At 42.5% G+C, this 24864-nt stretch overlaps 1 protein-coding gene across 1 annotated transcript in view; it reads right to left on the reverse strand.

Annotated features, from left to right (window-relative positions):
* IBTK (inhibitor of Bruton tyrosine kinase) overlaps positions 1 to 24864 on the reverse strand; it is a 164125-nt gene that overhangs the window by 26091 nt on the left and 113170 nt on the right. Inside the window, exons 22-26 of the mRNA XM_073626859.1 lie at positions 23847 to 23995; positions 17045 to 17208; positions 12574 to 12666; positions 11425 to 11568; positions 3889 to 4038 (exon numbers count right to left, since the gene is read on the reverse strand). Coding sequence (XP_073482960.1) covers positions 3889 to 4038; positions 11425 to 11568; positions 12574 to 12666; positions 17045 to 17208; positions 23847 to 23995 — 700 coding nt within the window. The remainder of the gene's footprint in view (positions 1 to 3888; positions 4039 to 11424; positions 11569 to 12573; positions 12667 to 17044; positions 17209 to 23846; positions 23996 to 24864) is intronic.

Here is a 24864-nt window from a genome sequence, read left to right on the forward strand (position 1 = left end):
GGAAAGTAGTGCTTAAAATACTTATGAGCATGGGCACAGTACATTTAAGTGAAAAAGCAAACATGGATATACATCTTTGAAAGCAAACAGTGATGAAATTCTCTATACCAGTAAAGTATGCTTTTGTACCTATACTAAGAGTGGCTGTGTAATTCTTGGCAATGATGGCTGTGGCCATTGCATCGTCTAATTTTGACTGCATGCATTTCTTTTAACCACTTTAGCCCCGGAAGGTTTTACCCCTTTAATGACCAAGCCATTTTTTGCGATATGGCACTGAGTTACTTCAACTGACAATTGCGTGCTTGCGCGACGCTGTACCCAAATAAAATGTATGCCCTTTTTTTCCCACAAATAGAGCTTTCTTTTGGTGGTATTTGATCACCCGTGCGGTTTTTATTTTTTGCGCTATAAACAAAAAAGTGCGACAATTTAACCACTTCCCTACCTGCCATAGTAATATGACGCCCGCACGAGGGATCTCCCCTCCTGGGCAGGCGTCATATGACGTCCTGGGCTTCCCGGCCCTCTAGGGGGCGCGTGCACACCCTCTGCGTTGCTTGGGACCCAGTGCGCGTGCCCGGCGGCCAAGATGTCCGCCGGGCACCTGTGATTGCCCGTTAACCGAGCAGGACCGTAAACACACAGATCCACGTCCTGTCAGGTAAGAGGAGACCGATGGTGTGTTCTGTGTACAGAGGAACACCGATCGGTCTCCTCCCCATGTAAGTCCCCGCCCCCTACAGTTAGAATCACTCCCTAGGATACATAATTAGCCCTTCGATCACCCCCTAGTGTTAACCCCTTCCCTGCCAGTCACATTTACACAGTAATCAGTGCAATTTTATAGCACTGATCGCTACGTAAATGTGAATGGTCCCAAAAATGTGTCAAAAGTGTCCAATATGTCCGTCGCAATGTCACAGTGACGAAAAAAATTGCAGATCGCCGTCATTACTGGTAAAAAAAAAAAAAAAAATGCCATATATCTATCCCGTATTTTGTAGATGCTATACTCTTACTGTGATTTTTTTTACCAAAAATATGTAGAAGAATACATATCGGCCTAAACTGAGGAAAAAAATTTGTTTAAAAAAAAAAATTGGGATATCTATTATAGCAAAAAGCAAAAAATATTGTGTTTTTTTCAAAATTGACGCTTTTCTTTTGTTTATAGCACAAAAAATAAAAACCGCAGAGGTGATCAAATACCACCAAAAGAAAGCTCTATTTGTGGGAAAAAAGGACATCAATTTTGTTTGGGTACAACATCGCACAACCGCGCAATTGTCATTCAAAATGCAACAGCGCTGAAAACTAAAAATTGGTCTGGGGCAGGAAGGGGGTGAAAATGCCCTGTATTGAAGTGGTTAAAGAGGAAAAAAAAAACATTTTTTTTACTTTCTGCTATAAAGTACACCCAATAAAAAAATGTAAAAAAAAAATTGAATTTCTTCATCAATTTAGGCCAATATGTATTCTGCTACAAATTTTGGTAAAAAAAATCCCAATAAGCGTATATTGATTGGTTTGCACAAAAGGTATAGTGTCTACAAACTATGGGATATTTTTATGGCATTTTTATTTATTTTTTTTACTAGTAATGGCGGCGATCAGTGATTTTTAGTGGGACTGCGACATTGCAGTGGACCAACGGACACCTAACTGACACTTTTGACACTTTTTTGGGAACCATTGACATTATTACAGTGATCAGTGCTAAAAATATGCACTGTTACTGTACTAATGACACTGACAGGGAAGGTGTTAACACCGCGATCAAAGGGTTAAGTGTATCCCTAGGAGGTGCTTGCTAACTGTGTGGGGGGTGGACTGACTGGGTGAACACAGATCTGTGTTCCTGCTTGTTTACATAGGTAGATCGCCATTCTGCCTCTCTGGGGAACGATCGTGGGTGGCCGGCGGACATCGGGTCCACTGGGCCCACTGATTTGTTCCCCCTCTGTCCAATGTGCGCATACCGACAGTATCTATTGCACAAAATGATGTACAGCTATGTGATTTTGTGCAATAGAGCTGCCCTTTCCACAGTTTATTTGCAGTAGGCGGTCTTTAAGTGGTTAAAGAACACAGCTGTAGAATTTCTTCAAGGAAGTAATTTATCTCTCTCCTAAATACATATGTCAGCCTTGAAGATAAAGGTTGATAGATGGTCATAATACAAATGATGTGTTCAATTGCCTGCAATATGTTATTGAGAATCGACACATGCATGCCGGGTGCTGTAAAAATGGTCAGTCTTTGGTCTCCTCAGCTATTACACTTAAGAGTGCAAACCCAAAAATCACAAGGCAAAACTAGTCACCCTATTATACAGATACAATCATCCATCTGTAAGAAATTAAAACAGGCAACCAGAAAAACAAGAACACTAATGTTTCCTTAGTTTGACAGTATACTAGAAGCACTCCCAACTTAATACGTTAAGTTAAGGTCTGTTTAAGCACTATACTCACACCCAGACAGGTTTCTCTAGATGTGGAGAGGAAGCTGGCTCAAGAAAAAAATTTCTGCTATAAAAGTTTGTGAGAGAAACCAAACTAAATTGCTTCAGTTAATTTTTACCTGTCCAAAATAAATCCTAAGTTACACTGGGGGTCAGTATGGAACCATATCCTAAAAAAACTCAAAGAAACTACAAACAATGCATATTTTTCATACTAATGCCGCGTACACACGAGCGGACTTTACGGCAGACTTTGCCCGGCGGACTTTTCGTCGTACTTTACGATGGACTTTCTGAATGAACAGACTTGCCTACACACAATCCACCAAAGTCCGTCGAATTCGTACGTGATGAAGTACGACCGGACTAAAACAAGGAAGTTCATAGCCAGTAGCCAATAGCTGCCCTAGCGTGGCTTTTTGTCCGTCGAACTAGCATACAGACGAGCGGACTAATCAACCGGACTCGATTTCGACGGATTGATTTAAAACATGTTTCAAATCTAAGTCCGTCCAACTTTTGAGAAAACAAAGTCCGCTGGAGCCCACACACGATCGAATTATCCGACGAAATCCAGTACGCCGGACTAAGTCTGCTGTAAAGTCCGCTCGTGTGTACGTGGCATAAATCATTTAGAGGAATTGCACAAATTAAATTAAAGCAAACAATAAAATACTTGCTGAAAAAATTTCTTAGCCTTAAGCCCCGTACACTGGGCTTGAATGTCAGGAGACATCGGCTGGTTAAAAAAAAAAAAAAAAAAAAGATTGACATTTGGCCTGTGTGTATGCCACCCTGTTCGAAAGAAGCCGGCTGCTTGGCCAACTCCTGTCGGACAGGCACGCTGGAAAACCAACAGCCGACAGCCTCCCGTTCAGCATTCAGCCATTGGCGGAGCAGAGAGGATCGCTATACTAACTTCACAAAAGGTAGTACAGCGGCTCCGACTGGAGCTGACAGTTTTTTTTTCGTTCAACCTGATGGGTTGAATGAAAAAAAAAACTCAGTGTCCCAGGTAAGACTCTTAGTCACAACTTGTTAAACAAATGTTTTTAATGTTTGTTTTTTATGTCACCCATAAATAGTGAAGGAAGCTGCAAAACAATGCTAGTAGTTCTAAAGCACTGGTTTAACAAATGCTTGGTAACACCAAACTAGTGCAGACACAAGCTTGTGCAACATGTGTTTTTTCCTACAGAATCGTCATTTTTAAAGGCTATGTTATTTTATACTACTCAATTAGCCAATAGCCAGTGTATATATAAACCCCGAAAAACTGGAAAATTGCTTGTTTGTAAATCATTTTTTAATTACCAGAACTACTGAATATTTTAAACAGTAGCAAATGTTTTCTTCTTTTCCTTGCATAAACAGCAATAATTAGTTATACAGTTTATAAAAAAAAAACACAACATTCTTACTTTGCTAATCTGCGAGGGTCCATTTCCTCCTGCTGGAAGTTTTTTTTGCCAACATTGCCCAGAGAATTTGTAGAGACGACAGATTTTTGCTCTTCGAAAAGGAGGTCACGGAATGATTTGTGTTCTGCTGCAGACTGTACAGATGAGGCCCTGTAAAGATTTAAAATGTCTCCTTGGTTACACTGCCTTGTGGGGTGGTCCTCAGAGTCCTCACTTACTTTGCAGAACTGCTGGTCCTACATTATGAGAGATGACACCAGAATGAGACTGACGGATTGAGGGCTGAAGAGAAGTGACTTTGGGGGACAGTCATAGTTTAGGAGGAGCCTGCCGAAGCGAGTAATAGCAACCAAAAAAGGGTCAAAGAAATCATGTCTTCCCAAAGAGCCGTTGTCTGGCAGATGTCTTAATATATAAATAATAAGAATTGCGCTAACTGTATTATTTATATATAGTGTTGGTGTTTGTGTTGCACACAAATTGCTGCTTTAATCATAGCTTTTAGGATTTTTTTTTTCCATAGGGCTTTTAGTGTTATATACTAGCGCAGTTTTTCTTTTTCTTATATGTCTGTTAATGCCGCAGACAAAGCAAAAACCCTTTAAATGTTATTTTGTGTTATTTGGCTAGCTAGATCTTAAATTATTTTCATGTGCTTTCTTAAAATAAGAAAGAATTTAAACAAAAGAGCATGATATATGTAGAACTTGTACATAGACAATAATTCAGGGGCCTTAACCAATGATCCCACAGGTTAATTGTGAGTGTTCCCATCCAACGTTGTATGTTCCAGAAACTCCTGATGCATTCTCCATAATATAAAATCAATAAAAATTGCCCTTCATAACAGCCACAAGCAAGAGGGAATACCCAGTAACTCACCAATAACGTATTTGAGACATAATATATAAGCAATTAATTGGTTTTATTTAGCTTTCAAGCATCTAGCAAGCATTGAAATATCAGCTTTGGGTAGACAGATTATTTAAGCCATAACCACTTATCTGCTAACCATGCACCAGCAAGCAATAGACTACTGATCTTTTTTCTGACATTGGTATTTAAAACTAGATTTATATGCTAGCAGCTATTCAGTTTATGTGTAATGTTGTTATAGCCAGGGGGGCCATTGTATTCCATCGGTTTTTGTGTAATGTTGTTATAGCCGGGGGGCCATTGTATTCCATCGGTTTTTGTGTAATGTTGTTATAGCCGGGGGGCCATTGTATTCCATCGGTTTTTGTGTAATGTTGTTATAGCCGGGGGGCCATTGTATTCCATCAGTTTTTGTGTAATGTTGTTATAGCCAGAGGACCCATAGTATTCCATTTTATTTAACAGCTTTCCTAGTGAATATGATGTGTAAAGTATTGAGAACTAGTACAATTGCACATTATCAGCCTTTCCAGAGAAACTAAAAAAGGTCCCCTGGAATTCACACAGAGATGGAAACTTCAGAATTTCACCTAAAATGACTGATCTCTGCCTAACCAGTCATGGAGGAATTTATTTCTGAACTTAAAGGATGGAAGAAAAACAGTGGTTTCTCCTGGAATGGGAAGTCTGAGGTATTCGGTGTTCTTACTCATCTTAAATAAAAAGCCAGTAAAGTTCCCACCCTTCTGGCACTTAACAGCGCCAGAAATGCTGCTGGATTTCCATAGCAAGTATTTCATTTCAATGGATTTCACAAGTTGCACAGCACTTAAGTTATGAATGGAAATGAGAGCTCCCTGCCAGAATAACCCACTGATTGTTAATGCACACACTAATTCAACCGATTAAACAGGGTCTGCACAGTTAAATCTCTATTCCGGCTAACCTGTACAAAAAAGGAATAAAAATTGATTTTTTTGTACTAATTGTAAGATCTTTTTTTTTTTTTTTTGCAGTCCATTTAGGGACACATGAAGTCTTTCACCTTTGGGGTTTTTCTGCTGCCTACAGGGGGATTGGGCACTGGCAGACAAAAAAAAAAAAAAAAAAAAATAGGCCAGTCCACGATAACCCTTCCCACCATCAGCATGCCTCAGTTTAGTAGCAAAGCAGTCCTAAAAGCATGATCATAAACACAAAGGGGTGGGAACCTGTGTCCCTCAATGGCCCCTAAAAAACATTTTACAGTGAGTACAAAAATCCTATTTTCTTCCTCAATAATTAAAAGAGAAGTATGGCAATGCTTTTTTGGCCATACTTCCCTTATGGATAACAATAGTGCATGAATGCCGACTGTCAGAGTGGCTCCAGGCTCTGGAATCCTAACAATAATGTTGGGATCCACTCAGATGCATGACCAGCAGCTGACTCAGCCTCTTAGCACGCCGCAGAGAGCCTGAGTCAGCAGCTCCCACCCTCTCCACAGCACAAAGTTCCAGTGAGTACTGAAGGGACAGAACAGAGAACGGTGACTCACAGTCAATGCTCTACACTCAGAGCAGACCGAGGACTGAGTGATCAGCAGTTACATGATTGCTTATGAGAAAAAGGAAGGAATGGATATGGGACTTTACATGAGGTATGTTTCTTTTGATGATAATTTATGAAATACCTAGTTAAAATTGATTGTCACAATCCCCAATGGGGAGTCCACAGATCCACAATGAATTCAATAATAATTTTGACAAATTAATAACTATGATATATAATGCATAGTCTAAATAATATAATATGCATAGGGTAAACGGATAAACGATAATAAATATAAAAATAATAATAACATATTTAATATCAATGATAGATGGACATGATTGGTACAAGCAATAACAATGAATATAATAAACACATGAATCAAATACATATAATTAACATGATAAATGCACGCAATGCATGGTATAGGCAAACAAAATTCATTATTATGGGCAAGCTTGACTTGGCACCCTTGAGTGAAGACTCAACGCGTTTCATTATTATTATTATTATTATACAATATTTATATAGCGCCAACAGTTTACATAGCGCTTTACAACTTGAGGGTAGACAGTACAAATACAATACAATTTGATACAGTAGGAATCAGAGGGCCCTGCTCACTTAGAGCTTACAATCTAAGAGGGAAGGTTAAGAGATACAAGAGGTAATAGCTGTGGGTGATGTGCTGATTGAGAAGATAAATGTACAGTTGTTAGGTGGGGGCCAGATAGGCTTCTCTGAAGAGATGAGTTTTCAGGGATCGTCTGAAAGTGGATAAGGTAGGAGAAAATCGGACGGATTGGGGAAGAGCATTCCAGAGGATGGGGGAGGCAATTTCATGGCATTTACAGCAAATCATCAGGAGTAGGATGCATGAATTGAGCTACAGTGTTTAAATAAATGGGCAAATAGAGTATCAAAAGGTTTACTATGCTCTCTAAAGGAAAGAGGAGAGCAAAATCTGGCAGTTTTATACATTACTTATAAGGTGACCCATAGGTATGACCCAGCAGCTCTCAAAATGGGATTTACCGGTGGTTTGGAGTGAACTATCTCATCCGGGGTTGAGGCGGGAGACGTTCCCCTTAACCCCCCCCCAAAAAAAATCCCAAGTAAACCGGGTGGATCAGAGGATCATGGGAACCAGCAGCCAAAGAGCGGGCCGGACAGCCACAGTACAATTCCAGGATTTGAGGTGTATACACATAGGACATGTGCCCAGTCCTGTAAACGAATAAATAAATGACTGGGTGAAAACAAATGAGCTAAAAGGTGAAAAGATAAAATAAAAAGTTAAAAAATATATAAGAAAATGGAAAAATGGTGTGGCTTTGAATAAAGCAGCAATCTATTCCTATAAGTAACATGTAATATAGAAAGTGCAGCACTGGACAGGTGAATAAATGGTGAAATTAATAAACCAATTATTATAAATGGTGAAAAAGCTCTCAGAATCAAAATGGTGACAAAATCACAATCATACGTGATAATTATATAGAGTGCTTCATAATACATGAACACAAACTATAGATAAGTGAGAAAAATTGAAGACTTATAAAAAACATAAACGTCCATAACAGTGTATTTGATGCAAAATGTTCTATGCAGATTTCAGGGATAAATCTTCACTGTTCAGTGTTAGCGCACCACCGAATAAATAAATTGAAGGCTTACCAGAAAGCCTGTGACCGCCCTTATTCAGGGGGGTCAAAACAAGCGTAGCAGACGTGGGTGAACCACCACAGGGATACTCCAAAGGACACCGTTAAGCCGATGCGTCAGGACTCCTTGCCGGATAGCCGACCAACCGACAGCGGCTGTGGATGTTTTCCAAAATCCTATCTTGGGGTATCCTCTCATGGGGAAAACTCAATAGCTCCTCTGCTGTTACTTACTCTTTCAGAGGAGACATTGCTGGAAGTAACAGCAGAGGAGCTATTGAGTTTGCCCCATGAGAGGATACCCCAAGATTTGATTTTGGAAAACATCCACAGCCGCTGTCGGTTGGTCGGCTATCCGGCAAGGAGTCCTGACGCATCGGCCTAACGGTGTCCTTTGGAGTATCCCTGTGATGGTTCACCCACGTCTGCTACGCTTGTTTTGACCCCCCTGAATAAGGGCGGTCACAGGCTTTCTGGTAAGCCTTCAATGTATTTATTCGGTGGTGGGCTAACACTGAACAGTGAAGATTTATCCCTGAAATCTGCATAGAACATTTTGCATCAAATACACTGTTATGGACGTTTATGTTTTTTATAAGTCTTCAATTTTTCTCACTTATCTATAGTTTATGTGTTCATGTATTATGAAGCACTCTATATAATTATCACGTATGATTGTGATTTTGTCACCATTTTGATTCTGAGAGCTTTTTCACCATTTATAATAATTGGTTTATTAATTTCACCATTTATTCACCTGTCCAGTGCTGCACTTTCTATATTGCATTTTGTTTTTTGTGCCCTCATATCGGGGTTATAGTGCACAGCAGCAGGACCCTCTTTCATTCACATTTATTCACAGCTTATATGCACCTAGCGCAATTCTTTTTCTTTTTAACTATAAGTAACATGTGTTAGCCTTGGGTGATGTATGTGTGATTGCACTTGGGCTCATAATGTGTGTCAGCAACAAGGTGTGTGTAATTAAGGGTGAAAGTGAATATAATTTAATGATATGGTATGGACACATCCCATGGGTGGTGGCTCTGGTTATTGGTCTTCTCACTCTGGGGTTGCGATGCGCCCAGTTCTTTCCCCCCCACCCATCACCTATGGCGATGGTAGCTTGACCTTTGCGCATCGGAGTCATGTCAGCCCGTTCCCGAACGAAGAGCCGATTGACACCGTGGTGCGTGATCCTGCTTTGTCCATCTCACGCTGCAGTGGGGACAGGCGGACTCCCGCTGTGGTCTTTGTACCGGAAGCAGAAGTCTCTTTCGCCCTGCACACTGCTATCACGTTGATGCATGACGTTGGCGGAGACACGCCCCGGGCCGTGGATAAATCGGCAGGGGCGGGCCGGCGGCTCACTGCACATGATTATATCATGAGGAGAGGATCTCTGTATCTCTTGCTCACATTACAGGTATTGAGGGGATCACCTAGGACTACTCACACACACACGCACACAAACACACATCCACATACATGCTTATTATGGATATATATATATATTATTTATTTGTATTGGTAGCACACTGGCACTCCATTTTTGGATGTGTCCATACCATATCATTAAATTATATTCACTTTCACCCTTAGTTACACACACCTTGTTGCTGACACACATTATGCGCCCAAGTGCAATCCTGGGTGCAATTACACACACATCACCCAAGGCCAACACACGTTCATTATGGAAACACATTGCTGCTTTATTCAGAGCCACGCCATTTTTCTATTTTTCCATTTTCTTATATATTTTTAAATTTTTAATTTTCTTCCCTTTTTATTTTTTTTTAAATATTTTTTCACCTTTTGGCCAATTTGTTTTCACCCACTCATTTATTTATTTATTCACAGGACTGGGCACATGTCCTATGTGTATACACCTCAAATCCTGGAGTTGTGCTGTGGCTGTCCGGCCCGCTCTTTGGCTGCTTGTTCCCATGGTCCTCTGTCCGATCCACCCAGTTTACCAGGGATTTTTTTTTGAGGGGGGAGAAGCTAAGGGGAGTGTCTCCCGCCTCAACCCCAGACAAGATAGTTCCCTCCAAGCCAGCAGTAAATCCACTCTATAGGAAATGAATAAAAATGCCAGATTTTGCTCTGCTATCTCTTTAACCCTGTAGCTTAATTTATGCATCCTACTCCTGATGATTGTCTGTAAACGCCATGAAACATGTCGAGTCTTCACTCAAGGGTGCCAAGTCAAGCTTGCCCATAATCATGAATTTTGTTCGCCTATACCATGCATTGCGTGTATTTATCATGTTACAAAAGGAAATGCCGTTCCCAGGACCGCAACACCTGGATAAAAGCCCCCGCCCTACTCAGCCTCACAGGTGCTGGCTCTGCATGGTATGTGAAGAAAGACAATCCTGGACGGCCGCACTCAATGAAAAATGAAGCACCTTTATTGTAACAAAGAAGAGTAAAAATCCAAAATAGGTCACATCAGAGGTGGATGATACAGGAACAACAGCTAACACGTTTCAAATCTACTGATGCTTACTCATAGCTATGAGGGACAACCTGGTCCTCTGTGTCAAATAGCTTGATCTGTCCAGGGACTTGACTGACTTGTTCTATGACAACAGCATGTAAAGGAAGGTCTTGCAATGTAACTAGACAAATTTGATTGCCTGAAAGGAAGCTACCATCATGCCTGAAACTCTCATTCAAAAATTGAGAGTCAGACAACTCATAGACTGTAGAGCTTAAATCTGAGATCAAAGAGTTTAAAGTTTCTGCACTACTCACTTCCTCTACAGAAGAAACACTCTAGCCTGAGCTGAGTCCAGTACTAGACTTAGATCCTGAAACTGACTCCTTTGCAGTATCTATTTGAACCACTGTAATGTCTAGACAGTCATTGGAACCAATGTAATGTCTGGTCCCTGTATGGGTCCAGGCTTGAACCATCACAGTGGGCATACCCCTGGAGGGGTCTTTAGAGCCTGGGAACCATAGGAATGGAGTTGTATAGCACCCTACAGCTAACTACAGCCATTACACTAAGTTTTGAGGTGAGCAAGCAAGCAGGATCCAGTACTCAAAGCAACAAAACAGAATGCCCCCTTACATAGCCTCCTGGTACGTTTCCAAAAAATTACCAAGGTTGAACTGATCCAGATGCATGTTTTCTATTGTTATAGTAGAAGGCAGCGTAGAGTTGACTGGAGAATTTAAATTATATAGGAACTAGTTAAGCAGAGTAATTTCCTCATAAGGGTGAAGAGGTCTATTACCTACAGGACACTAGTAAAAGAGCTGAGGTCTCACAGAGTGGAGTTAAAGGGGTACACTCAAGGGGAGCATGTCCAAAAGCTTTGCCCTGTATATATATATTTTTATTAAGACAAATTCAGGATTAAATATAAGCAAAGCAAAACTACAAATAGCAATTAATTACATTTAGGCAGCAGGTCTAAAAAAGGAACATTTTATTCAAAGGTATACTAACCATGATTTTGGTGCACTCTTGCTATTTGTAAGCGCTGCACTGTTAACTGTACTTTCTGTGCTGCCAATCTCTTTAGAAGACATTGCCATCATTTTCCGCTGCTTCTGAGACAGCTTTATACCATGAATGGTAGGCTTTTGTACCCTGTAAAATAATCATAAGGTTTTAAAAATGAAAACCTTGGTAGTCTTGAGAGTCAGAAAAAAAAGTAATTTGTATGATGAATACATTCACACACACAAGTTATTTTTGTCTTTTTGTTAAAGCTAAACTCCAGGCAAACAACTAAATGCACAATTAAAATAATACACATTTTACTTGTTAAAAATAATAATAATAATACATAGCAACTGTTATTGCTGCCTAAGGATTTAAAATTGTCTATTTAATCTTGTGAACCAGGCACCCCACACATTGCTCTCCCCAAAGAGTCTGTGACAACAGGCCTAAGTTGAGCAAATTTAGCCTTCCCCAACCAGTGACTGGACAAGAGTTCAACTGTCTGCTCTTTCCTCCTGTCAATGTTTTGTCTGGAGTCCCAAAACCGTAGAGTCTATCTGATTGGCACTCAGCCATTCATAGAAAGAAATACATTCTAGCAACGAATACAAAGCTTCCTCTAATTAGCTGAGTCAGAGAGGCAGGCTGATGATGTCCCAACCTCTGCCAATCAGAGGAAGCTTGGTATTTATTGCTAGTATACATTGCTTTCTATGAATGGCTAAGCACCGATCAGATAGACTCTATTGTGTTCCAGGAATGAGACAGGAAGGTCTCGGCTCGATCCTAGAACACAGTGCGATATGCTGTATGTAGCCATAGTTACATACAGTTTATACCGCACATCCAGCGGCCTCACATGTTAGTGAGGGATATAGTTTGTTTGAGCCAGCTTGGCCATGTAATGTTTAACAAAAGCTGGAGTTCAATTTTAATTCTTTAACATGTGTATGACAGTTGGAGGCAGTACGTCCCAATAAACAAAAGTTATTCCCACAGTTTTCTTAAATTGCAAGTAGGATTTGTTGCATTGCCAGGTTTCAAGCAAATAGTATTTAACAAACTCATTCAAATCTTCAAGTGTCAGACATTACAATCTATGGAATGGAGGTGTAACATAAAACAAGAAATAGAAATATCTGAACCAACCCTGTATTCAATTTGGGTGTAGCTCCACATTTTTGATTATTTTCTTCTATCTCCATGATTCTTCTGAGATCTACAGCAGGAGGACTGATGGGACTGAAATACAAGAGAAAAATATAAATGATCTATTATAGTGTCCTGTACTGAACTGAACTTTTCATGAGTGGCCTTCTATGACTGTATCAAGTGCTCCAGCGTGAGTGCTAAAAGAAGAACAGATGTAAAGTCGAGACGGGAGAGGGTGCAATTAAGTAAAGGGAAAAAAACAAGACAGGGTGAAGACTTGGGGGAATAGAGGGATCAGGAGTTCCACCAGTGGAACCCACACCCTGTCACCAAGATGCATCTGCATTTGCAGGAATTGAGAAGACTATCAGGTCATCATTGTCTGACATGGGTTTGAAGGTGTCCAGAGTGCAGGTAGCTAATCCAGTTGCTCCAAACAGATATACGTATTCAATAAATATGTTTAATGAGTGCACTGAATTCCTCAATTCAAGTTTTTCAGTGCCACAGGAAAACCTAAGATGTCTTTCTGAACAGTGACTGAATTCCCAGGTATGAAGACTAGAAGGGTAATCTCTGGCGTTATAGGGATGAAACCAGGACCTGTTGATAGATCTGACAGATTGAGGTAACTATTTCTTCACTTTCAGCAGTGGTTGGATATCATAGGAAATATCCTGTGCATTGTGACATGGCAATTTTACCATCTAGTTAATATTTTGAAATTCTGTTTTTGAACTAAACTGGAGATGCTTGTGAAGTGGGTGAGTAAAAGGCTTTATCCCAGGCTCTCTCAGGTAGATTGTGTCCTAGGTATTTCTCCCATGATAATGCCAAATATACAGCAATCCCCCCACCCATTTACCATCTACACCCCTATACCCCATAAAATAACTTTTATGGGTAACAGGGGAATAGATGGTAAAAGTGGGGGGGGGGGGGGGGGACTTGCTGTATATTTTTTTAAAGCAAGCCATAATGGGCCTATACCCACTTAATACACTCTGCCTTATAATGGGTTTATCCAATTCTGCCCTTGCAGATCACCAACAGTAGAACACTATGTAGCCCGTTTTCATATGGGCACAGTTGTTCCCAGGGGTACCAACTTGACGATTTTTTTTTGGATGACTGTAAGATATTGTCCACTGAACCATTCCCGCACCATGACAGGAGACAGTGGGTCTTGAAGTCCATTTGTTAATGGAGCTTGCTGCTTTACACGGTTTCTTATTGACTTGCACATTTTATCAACATCTATAAAAACATCTAGAACAGGTAGTATCATATAATGAATGGAATACGTATATTTACATTGTACCCATGAAAAGTTGTATATACAGTGAGGCACAAAAGTATGTGATCCCCTGCTGATTTTATATATCTTACTATAATTTTAACCACTTCAGATCCACGCTATAGCCGAATGACGGCTACAGCGTGGATGTGCTCTGCTGTGAGTACGTCTATTGACGTCCTCCCCTTAAACACCTGGCCACGCCCCGTCGCGCACTGTGATCACCGAGTCAATGAGGTTCGGGTGATCACAGATCGGAGTAAGGGGTCGATCCCGACCCCTTACCACGTGATCGGCTGTCAGCCTTTGACAGCAGATCACGTGTTGTAAACAAAGGAACAGAGGATCGGTAATCGTTTTTTTTTTTTCTTCTCACGCTGACAGCGCGAGGAGAAAAAAAAGCCCATCACCGGCTTCTGTTGAAGGGACATCAGTCCCGAGCAGGGAGCGGTGAAGCGGCCTCATATGTGCCCACCAATCAGTGCCCACGAGTACATCAGTGCCACCTATCAATGCCCACGAGTGCCACCTATCAATACCAATCAGTGCCTCATCAGTGCCGCCTAGCAGTGCTGCCTATCAGTGTCGCCTACCAGTGCCGATCAGTGTCCATCACTGCCACCTATTAGTGCCCCTCAGTGCCACCTATCAATGCCCTTCTGTGCCACATCTAAGTGCCCACCAGTGCCACCCCATCAGTGCCCACCAGTGCCGCCTATTAGTGCCCATCAGTGCCTATCACTGTTGCCTTATTAGTGCCCATCAATGCAGCCTATTGGTGCCCATCAGTGCAGCCTGTTAGTGCCCATCAGTGTAGCCTCATCAGCGTACATCAATGAAGGAGAAAAATTACCTGTTTGCAAAATTTATTAACAAAATATAAAATGGTTTTGTTTTTTTTTTTGTTTTAAAAATCGGTCTTTTTTAATTTTTTTAACAAAATATAAAAAACCCAGAGGTGATAAAAAACACCAAAAGAAAGCTCTATTTGTTGGAAAAAAATTTCATTTGGGTACAGTATTGTATGACTGCGCAATTGTCATTCAAAGAGTGACAGCGCTAAAAGCTGAAAATTGGTCTGGGCAGGAGGGGGGTTTAGGTGCCCAGTATGCAAGTGGTTAATGGTAGGTTTATTTAAACAGTGAGAGATAGAATAACAACAAAAATATCCAGAAAAACAAAAAAGTTATAAATTGATTTGCATTTTAAAGCGTGAAATAAGTATTTGATTCCCTATCAATAAGCAAGATTTCTGGCTCCCAGGTGTCTTCTATACAAGTAACAAACTGATATTAGGAGCACTCTCTTAAAGGGAGTACACTTAATCTCAGCTTGTTACCTGTATAAAAGACTCCTGTCCACAGAAGCAATCAGATTCTCTCCACCATGGCCAAGACCAAAGAGCTGTTTAGGGATGTCAGGGACAAGATTGTAGACCTACACAAGGCTGGAATGGGCTACAATACCATTGCCAAACAGCTTGGTGAGAGGGTGACAACAGTTGGTGTGATTATTTGCAAATGGAAGAAACACAAAATAACTGTCAATCTCCCTCGGTCTGGGGCTCCATGCAAGATCTCACCTCGTGGAGTTTCAATGATCATGAGAACGGTGAGGAATCAGCCCAGAACTACACGGAAGAATATTGTCAATGATCTAAAAGCAGCTGGGGCCATAGTCACCAAGAAAAAATTGGCAACACACTACGCCGTGAAGGACTGAAAACCTGCAGCACCTGCAAGGTCCCCATGCTCAAGAAAGCAAACGTACAAGCCAGCCTGAAATTTGCTAATGAACATCTGAATGATTCAGAGGAGAACTGGGTGAAAGAGTTGCGGTCAGATGAGACCAAAATCGAGCTCTTTGGCATCAACTCAACTCGCTGTGTTTGGAGGAAGAGGAGGAATGTTGCCTATGAGCCCAAGAACGTCATCCCCGCCGTCAACCATGGAGGTGGAAACTTGGGTGAGACACTCCTTCCCTCAGCCAGGGCATTGAAAATGGGTCATGGATGTATATTCTAGCATGACAATGACTCAAAACACACAGCCAAGGCAACAAAGGAGTGGCTCAAGAAGAAGCACATTAAGGTCCTGGAGTAGCTTAGACAGTCTCCAGACCTTAATCTCATAGAAAATATGTAGAGGGGGTTGTAGGTTCAAGGTACCAAACGTTAGCCTCGAAACCTTAATGACTTGGAGAGAATCTGCAAAGCAGATTGGGACAAAATCCTTCCTGAGATGTGTAAAAACCTGGTGGCCAACTACATTTTTTCCCTGTAAAGCCTGCTAATGTTTTTTTCATGCTTTCAGACATTTAGAAAGCTTTGTTCTTCCAGAGAAAGCAGGCCTTGTCCTACGAAACACATTAAAGAAATGTTCAAGAAGACACTGTAAGGCATCTACTTTGGAGGTAAATCACTATGAAACTTGGAGGTTTTAATTTGTGAGGACAAGTCCTTGTCAAATGTGCAATCTACCTTTATTGTGGGATTTTAGCAATTTTTTTTTTGTTGGAATAATAAAAATACCATCTTTTTAATCTACGTTTGGTGTGCAAACCTCTGAATATATTCCCAAAAAAACCCCCAAAAAAACTGCAAGACAAAGGCATAATGAGCTAGTATGAACTGAAGAAAGGATAGACCTCATCACAAATGTATCTTATGTGTGAGGAAAACTTCTCAGTGGTGACTGATAACAGAGGAACGAAGCAGAGAAATGGCACTCAGAGCTTTGGAGACAGACAAGTAAACACTACAGATATTTGTGCTTTGTTCAGATTTCCTGACTGAGGTTTACAACCACTTTAACAAAGAGGTGATAATTGGGCGCTCTACTTGCTCCGAGATAAAAAGTTTATGATCAAATGGCAAAGGGGCAAGGGCAGTGGGGGAAATTCCAGTATCAATGCCCCATTTAAACCCATGACTACAAGAACAAGGATTAATTGGATGGTGGGCTGCCACAAAGAGAGCCAAAGCATAACAGTGATGTCTCCATCAGTATATGTGCCATGCTTAGCAGGACTGCACGCGCGTGTGTGTGGTATGTGTGTGGTGGAGGGAGGAATGCTAAATGTATTTACCATTCCTCAATCTTGTAATACGCTGATTGCAATATTTCACAATTTTGTTTCAGTAAAACAGATATGACTTTTTCATACATGTACCTGAAAGACACAGTGACCCAATTTGGAGAAGTGGTAGGAGCAGGCTTGCTGTTTGGAATCATCTTAGGAGAGGAAGCTTTGGGTTTTGGCACACTTAATGGAGCTGACACACTGACTGAAGGTGGTGAGATGCTGGTGATAATACTCCCAACTTTATTTTTTGACTACAGTAGAAAAAAAATGTCTAGGTTAAAAGTGCATTACTTTAACATATTACACATTCAATGTAATTATTTTACATTCATAGATATAACATTAAACTGTTTGATTTGTAATGGGTTGCTTTTTCAGTTTGCATTCTTCTCAAAAAAATAGGATTTTTTATTACAGCTTACCTGTAAAATCCTTTTCTTTCGACGGACATCACGGGACACAGAGCCACAGTAATTACTGATGGGTTATAGGGTATCACTAGGTATTGGACACTGGTCACACCCTAATCAGGAAGTTCAACCCCCTATATAACCCCTCCCCTTCCAGGGATACCTCAGTTTTGTAGCAAAGCAGTATAGGTGTATTAGAAGAGGGGCGGGACCTCTGTGTCCCGTGATGTCCGTCGAAAGAAAAGGATTTTACAGGTAAGCTGTAATAAAAAATCCTATTTTCTTTTCTCGGACATCACGGGAAACAGAGCCACAGTAATTACTGATGGGATGTCCCAAAGCAATGCCAACTGAGGGGGGGGGGAAATCACAACCAAGTAGGGTGCTATCAGACCTGAGGACCTTGTACCGCTGTCTGCAGCACACTACGCCCAAAGGCGATATCCTCATGCCTTCTCACATCCACCTGATAGAATCTGGTGAATGTATGAACTGAAGACCAGGTTGCGGCCTTGCAGATCTGAGCCATAGAGGCCCGGTGATGCACTGCCCAAGAAGCACCAATAGCCCTTGTGGAATGTGCCTTGATCTGAAACGGGGGAACCTTCCGTTTCAAACCGTAAGCTTGAATAATCAACTGTCGAATCCATTTAGAAATGGTCGCTTTTGACGCTGCCTGTCCTCTATTGGGACCCTCCGGCAGCACGAACAAGACATCCGTCTTGCGAATCTGAGCAGTTGCCTCCAGATAGGTCTTGACTGCTCTTACTACATCCAAAGAATGTAATGACCTTTCTTCCGAAGAACAAGGTTCTGGAAAAAAGGAAGGTAGCACAATGTCTTGGTTTAGATGAAAATCTGAAACCACCTTCGGTAAAAAACTAGGATGAGGGCGCAGTACCACTCTATCCTTGTGTATAATCAAGTAAGGCTCTTTACAGGAAAGAGCTGCTATTTCTGATACTCTTCTAGCAGAAGAGATAGCTACCAGGAAAATTAGTTTCCTCATCAGTAAGACCAAAGGAATCTGACGTATTGGTTCAAAAGATTGTTTTTGTAATACCGATAGAACCAAGTTCAAGTCCCAGGGGTTTAGGGGCGCCTTAACCGGAGGATTAAGACGCATCACCCCCTGTATAAAGTTTCGGATCAGAGAATGCGAAGCAAGCGGCCGTTGAAACAACACTGATAAGGCCGACACCTGGCCCTTGATGGTACTCAAGGCCAGCTTCATCTCTAATCCTAATTGTAGAAAATCCAGAATTCTACCTATGACATATTTCCTGGGATGCCAACCCCTGGATTCACACCAGGATACATAGGCTTTCCAGACTCTATGATAAATCATTCTGGAAGCTGGCTTCCTTGCATTGATCAAGGTAGATATGACAGGACCTGAAAGCCCACGATTTTTCAGAACGTGGGATTCAATAGCTCACCCGTCAAATCTAGCATTTGTGAGGCAGGCTGGAACACCGGACCCTGAGCTAACAGGTCTGGGTGTATCGGTAGGGTCCACCGGGAACCCACCATCATCCTTGCTATTTCTGCTTATCAGGTTCTTCTGGGCCAAACGGGGGCCACCAGAAGTGCCGACTTCCCTTCTTGCCTGAGTCTGCGAAGGAGCCGTGGCAGTAGCAGAATGGGAGGGAATGCATAAATCGGTGAGAGCCGATGCCACGGAATCACCAACGCATCCGTCCTGCCTGCAAGAGGATCCCAGGCAACCGGTAGGAAGGATTTCCCCTTCTGTAGGTTTTCGGGTATGAGCCATCAACTGAGGCTCTGACGCATCGCATGCGATAGGTGCATTGGAAAGTTTAATGCCTGCACCTTCCTGTTCCAGGTCAACAGAATACTGTATTGCAACAGTTCTGCTTGGAACTGGGCATAGGGAACTGCTTCGAATGAAGCCACCATCTTCCCCTGCAGCCTCATACAAAGGCGGACAGAAAGACCCTTCTTGGCCCTGACTGTCAGAATCAGCTCCCTTAGAGCAGTGATTTTTGCCTGCAGACACTTCAGTTAAGCAGGAAAACTGGGCACATATAGGCCTGCATCTCTGATGCCTATTGATATCAGAAATTCTCCTCCCTGCAGGACGGAGATTACTGTCTGAATTGATTCCAAACGAAAGGACTGCATCCTTGGGAATCGTTTCAGATCTCTCAAATCCAAAATGGGTCTGTCGTCCCCATTTGGTTTTCGGACCATAGAAAGATTGGAACAGAGTCTCAATCCTTGATCCTTTGTGGGAACCCCCACAATGACCTCTTGCGACAAAAGTCGCTTTATCGCTAGAAGGAGCGACTGCTTCTCTTCTGGCTTTCTGGGAACACCTGATCTGAGGAAACGAGGAGAGGGACATTGTTGGAACTCCAGTCTGTACCCTAAGGTTACCGTGGAGATCACCCATCTGTCCTGAAAGTCCTTCTGCCAGGGCCCTGAGAGCTGCAGCAGTCTTTCCCCCCACTCGAGCGAGCGGGGCGCCCCTTCATGAAGAGGTCTTAGTGTCTTGCTTAGAAGACCTTTTCCCCCAGGATTTCTTGTGTCCCTGGGGTTGACTCTTGTTTCTTGCTCCAGACGGAGGAGACCGTCGTGACTGCCTGGAGGCTGATGCCCCTGGCGCTGGGGAAAGAGTCCGTTTAAAAGAGGGACGCTTACTCTTCTTCTTATCAGGTAAGAGAGTGCTTTTCCCACAGGAGATCGTCTTGATATAATTATCCAAGTCCTCTCCAAACAACCTTTCACCACGGAAGGGAAACCCAGCTAGAAGCTTCTTACATGGTGCTTCGGCTGACCAGTTTTTCAACCATAAGATTCTACGTATATGCACCAACCCAAGCAAGAGGCGAGAGGTTTGCACGATAGAATCTCTAATGGCGTCAACAGCATAACATAAAGCCGCAGGAAGGTTAGCAAACCCCTGGGCCTGCTGTTCAGGTAATACTTTGATGACCTGTTTAACATGGTCTCTTAAGTATTGACAGACTCCAATCGCTGCTACTGCAGGTTGGGCCACTGATCCTGCTAAAGAGAACACATCTTTCAATAAGAAGTCCATCTTTTTATCCACAGGATCTTTGAGCATCTGAGCGTTGTCTACAGGACAAGTCAGATTACTATTTACAGAGGAAATGGCCGCATCAATGGCCGGTATTCCCCACCTCTTAATAAACTTTTCTTCCATAGGATAAAGTGTAGAAAACTTTTTCGGTGGAAGAAATCGCTTATCTGGGTGATCCCACTCAGAATAAAGCAGCTTTTCAAGTAAATTATGAACAGGAAAAGCATGTGCTGCTTGGAAAGGTTTCAGTGAGCCCAAAGCAGAAGAGGTTTCTGTAGTAGTTTCAGGTAGGGACAACTTAAATGTGGAGCGGACCAAACCAGTGAGGATCTGCACTAAGATTTTCTCCTCTTGGGAAGTTGCAGAGGGTCGCTCTCCACCTGAATCCTCCGAAGAGGAATCATCTGTCCCATCCCGATCCTCTGAAAGGGATTCATCTCCTTTATCCCAGAGCTCCTCTGACTGAGGGTCTTGGGGAGCAGAGGAAGGCCTTGTGCGTTTTCTTTCACTGAGTGAAGATGTAATCGCGGCCATTAGTTTTTTCTCTAATCCAGAAATGGTTGAGGAAAAAACTTCTTGTGTAATGTACACAGGGGCTGAAGTGCCGGCAGCAGATGTAGCCCCTAACCCCAATGGCTCTCCCTGTCCAGCTGCCCCTGGTCCCTCAGGAGGGGATGGTGTAGCAGAAAGGGGGTCCTCAGAACCTGAACGAGACCCCCTAGTGCCTCTGGTTCTTGGGGTGCTTGAACCTCTTCTACCCATAGTGCAAAGCAACAAGGTGTGAGGTATCAAAAACGAACACTGACTGCTGAGCGATATAGTCTGGCTAAAAGCCTTGCTACCAAATGCCCAATCCGGTGTTCCTTAGTGAATGCAGCCTAGGGGAATGCCTGTGTCCCACCTTACATGTGACTGTCAGCTCTGTGTCTCTCCAAAGCTCAGAGCACCTGTACAGTGTGCTTTAAATAGCCATGCTTTTTGGCACTGTGGGCGTCTGGGCACGCTGACGCTGTGCTGACGCCCCCCCCCCCCCCTCGTTTTTGAAAAACGAGCGCTTCCCGCGCCAGCCGACCCTTTCTGACAAGCCTGAAGGGAGGCTGGGGTTGGGGGAATAAGGAGGAGGCCGGCAGTGATGGGCCCTGCATCGCAATGCGGCTTCGGTGGCGGCGGCGGTAGCGGCTGTGACAGTGCGGTCTCACCCGCCTTACAGCATACCTGAGCCTTTCCCTAGCCTGGGGGGACCATCCCAGCAGAGAAAACCCCCCACCATCTACCTTTGGAGCTGGAGGAAGAGCCAATGCAGCGGACGCTGAGACAGATCAAACATGAGAAGGTTTGTGCTCTTGGCAGCCCCCGGTGGTCACAATAGGCACAGCATGCATTCACCTTAAAGGAGAAAAGCCACTAGAATTAAAATTCTGTGGAATCTCCTCTTACCTTATCCAGGCCGCAGGGTTCAGTTTACACAGACCCAGCCTTCGCCTCTCACGGTGGGCTCCGTTTGTGGAAAAACCGTCAGAGACTGGGGCCCCCATCAGTAGGGGGATCCTTCAGTTCTGGGCCTGTAAAGCACCTCGCCAGAAATTAGGAAGTTTAAAGCCATTTTCTGATCCGCGGGTCCAGCTCTCTAAAAAGAGAAGCGTTACAGGTAAAACCTCGTTTCTTCGGACACGAGGCCCGGGTACCATCCAATTCGGCCATGAAAAGACACTTTGAATGGATCCGGTCGCCTGGCTTGCCCCAGTATAGGATCTTAGGATATTCCTTTTGGAGCCTTAGCACAGGACATGCACGTCCAACACCTAAGACACTGGTGTAAAAACTGAGGTATCCCTGGAAGGGGAGGGGTTATATAGGGGGTTGAACTTCCTGATTAGGGTGTGACCAGTGTCCAATACCTAGTGATACCCTATAACCCATCAGTAATCACTGTGGCTCTGTGTCCCGTGATGTCCGAGAAAAGAAAAAGGTCTTTTTGGGCATCACATGTAAGTACCATGTAAAACACCTGTAGCATGTTATTGTAATGCCATTAAACGACTATGCTCATATACCAACTTCCATTCAGTGCAACGCAGGATTATGTGATCAGTAGGCCAATCAAATTACTCACAGTAAAAACTATTTTCCTGGAGCAATTGCCAAGACATATGGCAACAGAGAAGAAAAACCATAAATGCTTTTTTTCATATTTTGGATGCATTTTTTAACTGATCCTGTAAAATGTAAAAGCTATATACCTCTTTAGTTAAAGCAACATTAAAGCTTTTTATTAAAATAAACATGGTATACTTACCTGCTCTGTGCAATGGTTTTTCAACGAGCAAATTTGATTCCCTTCTTCTGGGGTCCCCCGTCAGCGCTCTAGGCTCCTCCTCTTCAGTAAGTGCCCCCATGGAAAGCGGTTTTAAATGGGGGCACCCATGCGTGCTTGCTCCCGAGCTACCCTGTCTGCGTCTATTGACACAGAGTGGGAAGTTTGGCCACGTCCCCTGAGCCAATGGCTTCTGCTGCTATCAATCCGCCCAGGGAGGAGGGAGACCGTGGCAAGAGCCGCTGCTCTCATGCACATCGCTGGATTGGATTGGGCTCAGGTAAGTATAAGGGGGTGGCTGGGGGTATTTTGCAGCACAGAAGGTTTTTCACCTTAATGCATAGAATGCATTAAGGTAAAAAACCTTAAGACTTTAGAACCACTTAATTGGAGAAGTGGGACTATTTAATATCCTAATGGGGAGAACCAGATTGAATGATTAGTCTTTCATATGCTTGTATCCCCCTCAATTAAAGCACATTTTCCTTCAACATCAATGGGCAAGCCGCACTGGAGGTTGCCATTAGTACAGCTATCTAAAGGAATTAAAGGAGATAAGGTTTGCTTGCCCAGTATGAAGAGGGGCCAACCAGGACCACGTTGAAGGAAATACTACAGGAATGGAAGAAGGCAAATGTTCTACCATGCTGTATGGTGTGTGGATGCATTCATTTATTGCATATAACTTAAAGTGGTCAACAGCGGCTTCACCCTCTCACGCTATGTGTGCTGTGCTCAGAGCGCTTCAGGCACAGTTTAGTACAGAGCAAGAGCATGCAAATAAAGGGGACTCCATAGCGCACAGGGGGAACATATAGAACAGCGAATGTGTCAGTGCAGCTGGGGAACACTTTCAAAAGTAAACGCAGACAAGGAATTTATAGGGAAAAAAGCCAACAGATATGCTATATTAATTCTGTTTTATGAAAAGGAAACAATTGCTACAGGAGCATATCTTCTTTTATTTATCATGGTTCCCTAAACCACGAATGTTTCTATCCTTATATTAATACTGGCATAAACGTAATAAAAAAAATGCCTATGGAGTAAAGGAAAACGAATAATTAATTTCAAGGGTAAGCAGAAACCTTCACATACCTCCTTTTTCACAGGACTAAATGCGGCAGTCAAGTCAGGTGACTGCAATTCTCTTGGGCTACTTGCACCTGCAAAGCTTCCTTCAGAATCTGAAGTCAGCAAGTCCTGTAGTGACTCAACAGAATTGTTTTTTTCTGACTTGAGTAGTCCTGTAAAAGAGTAGACGATGAATGTGAAACTCTGTAGAATGCTGTATATCAATGATATCCCATACAGGGACAATATAATTGATTTAATGCCATCATGCTTCAAAAAAACATAATATATAAGTTGTGCAGACTGCATATTCTCATATAGACCCATTATGGGTAAGGATTAGGAACTTTCAGATGCAATACATTGCTAATCACATTCTTGTAAAGGGCAAAACTGGTAAACTAGAACATGGTAAAAGTGTTGAATCTTGTTCAAGGTACATATTGCTTTAGGAGCCCAAATACAATAACCACAGGAAAACACAGGTGATAGCGCGTTGTTATTTAGTGAACAGTGCCATTACAGAAATATTATCCAGATTGTAAAGAAAACATGCCAAAATGTAATGTGTTTTCTATCACTAAAACATGAACTCTACTCTATCAAAGGAAAATACACAATTATAGCCAATGAAAAATAAAGTACAAGACCATGAAGAGACAGAAACCTGACACAGTAATGGTATGGGAAAAATAATCAAATAACTAGGAGTACATTCATATCCTATAATTAGGAAAAAAGTGTACTTTGATCAATGTAAAACACAAATATACGCATTCCACTGTATCAGCGTTAAAGTGATTCTAAAGGAAAGAATAACAAAAAATAAAAACACAACATGTTATACTTACTTACCTGCTCTGTGCAGTGGTTTTGCACAGAGCAGCCCTGTTCCTCGTCTTCTAGGTTCCCTCGCAGGTGCTCTGGGCTCCTCCCCCGAGTGCCCCCATAGTAAGCCGCTCGCTGGGGGGGGGGCACTTGTGCATGCTTGCTCCCGAGTCGGCTCTGTGTACCTATAAGACACACGGAGTGCAGCTCAGCC

This window comes from Aquarana catesbeiana, linkage group LG04 (genome assembly GCF_042186555.1).
Source record: "Aquarana catesbeiana isolate 2022-GZ linkage group LG04, ASM4218655v1, whole genome shotgun sequence".
Classification (NCBI taxonomy): domain Eukaryota; kingdom Metazoa; phylum Chordata; class Amphibia; order Anura; family Ranidae; genus Aquarana; species Aquarana catesbeiana.